Source organism: Chrysochloris asiatica, unplaced genomic scaffold (genome assembly GCF_000296735.1).
Source record: "Chrysochloris asiatica unplaced genomic scaffold, ChrAsi1.0 scaffold00213, whole genome shotgun sequence".
Classification (NCBI taxonomy): domain Eukaryota; kingdom Metazoa; phylum Chordata; class Mammalia; order Afrosoricida; family Chrysochloridae; genus Chrysochloris; species Chrysochloris asiatica.
The window spans coordinates 5,241,001-5,248,913 of NW_006408731.1; the positions used below are offsets into that span (position 1 = coordinate 5,241,001).

The 7,913-nt window shown below is 40.4% G+C and overlaps 1 protein-coding gene across 1 annotated transcript; it reads left to right on the plus strand.

Moving 5' to 3' along the window:
• Positions 1-570: 570 nt before the first annotated feature.
• LOC102834249 lies at positions 571-4,142 on the plus strand. Its single transcript, XM_006872888.1, has 2 exons — positions 571-838; positions 3,715-4,142. Exons 1-2 carry the CDS (start codon positions 571-573, stop codon positions 4,140-4,142), a joined length of 696 nt encoding a protein of 231 aa, XP_006872950.1.
• Positions 4,143-7,913: the final 3,771 nt, after the last annotated feature.

Here is a 7,913-nt window from a genome sequence, read left to right on the forward strand (position 1 = left end):
TCCTGATAGATTGGATATGGAATATGAAACAAGGATAAGTCAAGGATGCATCTAACATGTTTCGCCTGAGGAAACAGATGGCTAGAGGGCCGTCTTCCAAGATAGAGAAAACTAAGCAGCAGGAGGTTTAGGAAAGGTCAGTAATTCCGTATTGGGTATGCTCAGTCTGAGAAGCCTCTTAGACATCTGAATAAAGCGAAGTTGGAGACCGAATATAAATCTGGAGTTCAGACTGCTGTGATCTGAATTGTGAATCTGTGGGGTTTTATTTGATTTCCAGAAATGGATTGCCAGCCCTTTCTCCTTTGTCTGTCTTAGTCTGGACACTCCACTGAAACCTATTTAGCATCCTAGCAAAACACAAGCCTCCAGTGACAGACAGTGATGTTTGCACATGAGGCGCGCTGGCTGGGAAACAAGCCTGGGTCTCCTGAATGGAACAGGAGAGAAAATCCTACCTGTGAGCCACCAATGTGAATCTACAGTGTTGCTAAGGGATACATTCCAGAGTTCTTGAACTCTTGTTACCACCGGTGACGGGCCTGAAGTACCACTGGCCTTTTTTACACAATGGCTAAGAGCCCTGGTTTCTGTAAGAGATTTTGGACTCGGATTTATCAGTATTTGGTGGATTTATCTGAAAGTTTCCAGACATTTTGGAGAGTCCGTGTTAAAGGCTTTTTTGTTACCAAAAAGGAGGAAGAGTATATTACTTCAGCTGGGAGTATTTTTCACAAAGAAACAATTTTGGTACTAGGTCTAATGTTGAGGAATAAATCTCTAACCATAGAGAAGAGAGCTCAAGCTGCCTATAAAATTGGAATATTGGCCTTCACAGGTATTGATTCAACCCACCCAAAATGCGCTGCCATCGAATTGATTTTGACTCATAGTGCCCCCATATAAGGGTTCTGAGACTTTAAATCTTCATAGGAGGAGACAGTCTCATCTTTCTTCCTCTGAGTGGCTGGTGGGCTTGGACCACCGACCTTAGCAGCTTAACACCTAACCCACAAGGGTTTCAAAATCCCTTTGCTTGTTATAACACTATAATTTAGTGATTTTCGTAGCTTTAGTCTTAAAATTTCAACTACTCCTTTGTTTAATTATTTTGTTTTCTAATCTTTGCAACACCAAAGATATTGTTAAATTATTTTCTCTCAACGGTCTCATGTTTTAAAAGAACGTATCTGTTAAATAAATTACTAATTAAATGTTTTCCCATTTTATTAATTAAAAACCTATATATGTATACTGAAACTGCCTATCAAAGCTCTCATTATCATAAAAAAAATCAAAGATACTGAGAGTTGATGCAACTCAACTCCAACCTAGTGCTATGATTCCAACACAGAATAAAGCTAATTGGTTTTTACTTTTTATCTTATAAATCAGGGATGGGAACATCTGGCCTGTGGGCCATATTGTTGTTAAATGCCTTTGAGTCATTTTCAGCTCATAGTAATGAGGTCTGGAAATTCATTTGGTCTGTTCCTGCCAAGGCAACTGTTGTTCCTGTCATCATGTTAGGGGTGAGTTACTTAAATGTTTGACCAAATCTAGTAGGCTAATTTTTAAGCTGATAATTTTGCATGGCTCACAAATGATGTTATAAATTTTGGCAGAAAAAAGGTTCCTCACCCCTGTTGTAAGTAAATGTATTACTCAGAACACAAATTTTAAAATAATAAGAACTTAAATGTTTTAAAACACCTACTAGGAAAGCCAGTGGGGTCCTGGTATGGCACTGTAGGATAAACACTGGACTGCTAATCACACAGGCTGCTCAAACCCACCAGCCGCTTCTTGGAAACCCTATACCAGGTCGCTATGAGTCAGAACTGACTCCACAGCACTTAGCAACAACTAGGAAAGCTAGTAAGTTCATTAGTGAAAGATACTATTAATGTGTACTTGGTTAGGAAAGGAAATGGTAAACCATCTAAAATATACATTGTTCTAATGACTGTCAAATCCAGGATCACTCCAACTTTTTGTTCCTATGAAAATTCAAGATACATAAAAAATGCTTCAATAGTTCACAACACACGTCCTAATAAGAAGCTCTGGTTGGCAGCTACAAATGTCTTAAATGGGCTGATATTCTTTTTTAAATGTAACGATGAACTATCTAGATAACTTGATAGATGGAGTTCCTGAATGGTGCAAATAATTATGCATGTGGCGATTAACCAAAAGTTGGTGGTTCAAACCCAGCCAGAGATGTCTTAAAGGAAAGGACAGAAAATTCCACCACTGAAAACCTTATGGAGCACAGTTCTACTCGGACACACATGGGGTCACCATGAGTCAGAATCTACTCAACAGCAACTGGTTTGGGCTTTTTGTCGTGGTTGTTGTTTAACAGACTAAATATTTCACAAAGAATTGTGCCCATGTTTCTTTCATGTAGTAAAAGGGGCCCTTGGTGTCAAACGGTTGGAAACCCTTGTAAAAGCCAGAGAAGATACAGAAAGCTCAGGAGTTATTCCCACAAAAAGGTGTCCAATTCATGAAGAAGACTCATTCTCCTGTACCCACCATTGGAGAACCAAACTAGATGATTATAAAAGGATCTGAATCTTTTCCTTTGATGTTTTAAGCAAGTTCTATTCTAAACTGTCACTCCTTTAGCTGAGCTGGTAGGGAACAAGGAGAAGGTATATACCTAAACCTCAGCTGAAGTTTTACAGCTGCATAACGTATTCTTGGGTACATTGGGTTATGGTAGTACCAGTAAGAGAAATCTAAGCAAGATCAAAAGTCCAGTAGCTCGAATCTGGTCAACCATGCCAATCACTCCAACTATCTAAATAGTCTTCATCTAATGTCTTCTCGGCTTTTTGGAATTAGAAATTCACTTGAACTAGGAAGATCTGGGGTCCAGGTATATGGAGAAAGTTGAGTCTAAGACTAAGCTAGGTCAGTGACCAGAGAAAGAAAAACCTCATAAAGCCAGGTTGGTCCCAGATCTGCAGAAGAGATGGGTGAAAGATGTGGACATATTCTACAGTAATAACCAGCAATACATGAAAAATTTCTCTACAACCAGTTAAATCCTGGCTTTGCTTTTCAGCCTTTAATTTTCTCTTTGTTTACTCTAATACCCCAGTGCTCTTCTGTTTTGTTTTGGGTTGTTTTTTTTGTGGGGGGAAGGGGGATGTCAAACACTGAAGGCAGAGCATTGGGTGTAAAACCATGAGGCAGTCTTACTAGGCGAACACAACCAGGTTATATTACTTACTGCTAGGGGCCAAGTTAAAGGAACCAGGGAGGAGTCTATGTCAGACAGCGACCTTCCAGCACTTTTCAAAAACATTAAAAACCAATGTCACCAAGTAGATTCTGACTTATGGTAACCCAGATGGGTCAGAGTAGACTGTGCTCATTGCAGTTTTCAGTAGTTGATTTTTCAGAAAGAGATCATCAGGCCTTTCGTCCTAGGGACCTCTGAGTGGACTCAAGGCTTTCAGATAGCAACCAAGCACATTAACCCTGTTACCACCCAAGGACTCCAGCTTACACACTACTCCTCCCTTATCAACACATACTTTGTAGTTCAACATACACATCCTAGTTTTCTTAGCAGGAAAGTACCCAAGGTCTCACCTACCTAGCAAAAAGAATACAAACACAAATAGGAGCACTCCAAAATGTTGACTAGCAACTAAATATACCAACGGTCTTCTGGAATTGTAAATGCTTGTTTTACAGGAGGACCGAATGCTGGGAAATTCGCAGCTGAGTACATGAAAGAAGTACATGACTTACTGCAAAATCGTGAGATGGTGCCAAAGATAAAGATCCTGCTGCTCCAAAGTGTGGCATGCTGGTGCTACTTAAACCCTGTCAGCCAGAGAAAAGCCAAATTCCTGAAATTTATTCCTCTTCTCGCTGGTTTTCTTGAGGAAAAACTTGAGTCTACTACCAAAAGTGAAGCAAACAGCCACCTCCTCATTAAATTTTGGTCTTGCTATGTTCTCTCTGTCATGATATGCAATAACTTGTCTTGCATGAAAGCGCTTAGAGATTGTACCTCTATAAAATACCAATTGCAAGAACTGGCTATTGAGAATTGGTCAGGATGGCCTGAGAATTTTGCAGAGGTGCTGTATTTTCTAGTTGGTTTTCACAGGAATTGATTTCTCTGCACCATTCGTCTAGCTTGAAACAATGGAAATAAATCATAAAAATTGATATAGTGTTCATCAGTGGTTTCTTTTACATAGTTGAAGTGTTCTTTCTATAAGCTTTCCTAAAAGTAATCTAACCAAACTTTTGAAAAGCACCACTGCTTTAAATGACCTCAGAAAAATGAAGTTCTTAAGATGTGGATTCATTGGAAGATGCATTATCTGTATAACTATTAGGAATGATGGTGAATTTGGAGGGTGAGGAGGTTATTAGATGACATAAAGTCCTGGGCGGGGGGGCGGGGGTGCACTGTAGGAAAAGTTGTTGTTGTTGTTGTTGTTGTTAGGTGCCATCTAGTCGGTATTGACTCATAGTGACCCTTTGCACAGCAGAACGAAACACTGCCCGGTCCTGGGCCAACCTCAAAATTGTTGCCATGCTTGAGTCCATTGATGCTGCCACTTTGCCAGTCCATCTCGCTGGGGTCTTCCTCTTTTTCTCTGACTCTCCATCTTACCAAACATGAGATACTTCTCCAGCGACTGGTCCTTCCTGACAATATGTCCAAAGTATGAGAGATGAAGTTTGGCCACCCTAGCCTCCAAGGAGCACTCTGGCTGTACTTCTTCCAAAACAGATCTATTGGTTCTTTTGGCAGCCCATGGCACTTTCAATATTCTCCTCCAACACCATAAATCAAGAGCATCATTTTTTCTTCGGTCTTCCTTACTCATTGTCCAGCTTTTGCATGCATATGAGGTTATTGAAAATACCATGGCTTGGGTCAGGTGCACCTTAGTCCTCAAGCTGACATCTTTGCTCTTCAACACTTTAAAAAGGTCTTGTGCAGCAGACTTGCCTAATGTAGTACATTGTTTGATTTCTTGACTGCTGCATCCATGAGTGTTGATAGTTGATCTAAGAAGAATGAAGTCCTTGACAACTTCAATTATTTCTGCATTGATAAGAATGTTGTTTATTGGTCCAGTGGTGAAGACTTTTATATCTCAATTTAAAGATGCAATCCATACTGTAGGATAAGTATTGGACTGCTAACTGAAAAGTCAATGGTTCAAACCCCACCAGTGGCTCCTCAGAAACCGCTATGAGTCGGAAACCAACTTGGAGATACTTAATTAGATGATATTGGAGCACTGATGGCACTGAAGGATAAGACTAGACTGACAACCACAAGGTCAGCAGTTTGAGCCCACCAGTCACTCCTTGGGAGAAAGATGAGGCTTTCTGTTCTGGTGAAGATTTACAGCCTCTGAAACCCTATGAGTTGGAACTATGAGTTAGAACCAACTTAATGGACCTAACAATATTAGATGGCATTAAGCCAACATACTCAGAAATGCCAAATCCTAACTCAGCTCAGTCACCTCTTGTAGTAGGCACTGTTGCCCACCCATGTACTTTCAATAAAATAACCAAGTTATAGCCGAGGAGTTGATTCAAACTCATGATGACCCAATGTTTGTCAGAGAAGAACTGTGTAATACAGGGTTTTCATTGGCTGATTTTTCAGCAGGAGATCACCAGGTCTTTCTTTTGAGGTGCCTCTGGGTGGACTTGAACCCCCAATCTTTCCATTAGTATTGATCTCATTAATGTTTTCACCACCCAGGGATTCTCCATATCTACTCAGACTTCACTAGTTACATGCATGATTTCCAAATGCCGTCTCTTTAGCTAAGGGGACAGCCCTCAACTCCATGAGTTACAACTCTGGATGAAGACAGTGCTCTGTGATCAGGCACCTCAAGACAGCCCAAAGTCAGGCTCTTTCTAGCCTGAAGGTGGTGGTTATGTGCCGTGAAGTCAGTTCTGACTCCTAGCAACGCTGTATAGGGTTTCCAAGGCTGTAAATCTTTACAGGAACAGAAAGTGTCATCTTTCTCCTGTGGAACAGCTGGTAGTTTTGATCTGCTGACCTTGAGATTAGCATCCCGACTCCTAAGTAACCACTACACTTTCAGAGCTTTCTTAGTTTCATAAGAAGAGTTTTATTCTTCCTCTTCTGTCCCTTAAGAGTCCTGCTGTGGCGATGTATGATAAGCACTTGACTTCAAGGTTGGTTTGAACCAGCTGCTCCTAGGAAACTCTATACAAGGTCGCTATGAGTTGGAACCGACTCGACGGCACTAATCAGCAACCACAATTTTGTCTGCTAGAGAATATATAGCAAAATACCTGGACTTGAAGCTTATATTTCTCAGACTCATCAAATTTTATTTTTACAAAATAGAGTATTTACAGAAAAGTGCCTAAAGGATATCTACCTCTTTCCCTAAGCACACTAACATTTGCCCCTAACTGAAGCCCTAGCCATCCTAGATGAAATTATGCATTTCTACCTTTCATAAGAAGGCTTTGACTAGGCTGTGCTTTTCCACTTTTCATTGAAGGAGTTGTAGAAGGGAACGTCCTGGTCCGCATTTGTATTTGTTGTAGGGATGTGGTTAGGGATGCTAATCATATCATCACATGGGGTTCCCTCAGGAGGATCCAGGAGGAAATGTTCTCAGGCCTTAAAGTCAGGTCATTGGTGATCAGTGGTAAAATTCTCCCTGTCCATGCAGAAGACACAGAGTTGGCGGTTCAAACCCATGAGCTGCTCCTTGGGAATTCTATTCAGGGTAGCTATGAGTTGGAACTGACAACAAGGCAAGAAGACCCTGATTTGGTTGGACCACTTCCCCAACGGAAGCTTACGTGAGTTGTGGGCCAACTCAACATGAGCTTCCAACAGAATCGGGAAAAGCTCTGCTCTACTGAGCTCAAGGAGTCCTGGAGTGGCGCTATAGGATAAATATTGGACCTGGTGCTGTAAGATAAGCACTTGAAGCGCAAATTCTGCAGTTCAAACCCACCAGCCGCTTCTCGGAAACCCTACACAGGGTCGCTATGAGTCAAAACTGATTCCACAGCACTTAACAACAAATGAGCACATGTATATCTTCAACCTTTGTGGATGAATTGTGTAAGAGAATTTCTCAAACTAAAGTCCACCACTCTTCATAGTGTTAGATTAAAGAGTTGGAAATGAGATGTTCCATTTAAAGACAGACTCACCCTCAGGAATTACATTTTTATTTTTTGAAGCTAGACTTTTAATTTCATTAAACAAATACACAGTTTTAAAAGTCAAATAATAAGAACAAGAAACAAATGAACCCCTTCCTGATTCATACTCCCAGAAGCAACCATTCACGTTCTTTCAACTGTTGCTTCTATTGTGACTTCCATATTTCTAAATAAAATTCATATTCATTGCTCATTCTTGATTTCCTTTTATTTGTTCAATTTTGGATATTTTATTTTACTTCTTACTCTGGCAGATGAGGAGCTAGCATTCTAACACTGCTCCCTGTCTATCTCCACTTCTCCTTTCTCAGTATAATTTGTCACAATTTTTGACTGAAACATTTCAGTGTCTTTCATGGCTGTGACACATAGTATGATTTTATTTCTTTTCTTGTGCAAGTTTTTGCTTTCCCTAAAGTTGTTTACTCTCTTGTTTCTGCCTGTTGCTCAGTTTTCTGAGTTGTTCTAACTCAGCAACCCTTTATAGGGTTTCTCAGGCTGTAAATCTTTACAGGAGCAGAAAGCCTCATCTTTCTCCTGCAGCGTAGATGGTGGCTTTTGTGTTCTTTCTTGTGAGTTTCCTCATAGTTTTAATGTTTCCATGTTCTTCTTGGATTTTCATTCTCTTGGTATGTTGTGACGAGTTAAGTTTCTTTGAGGTTGTCTTATAGTCCATTAATTTTTCTCTC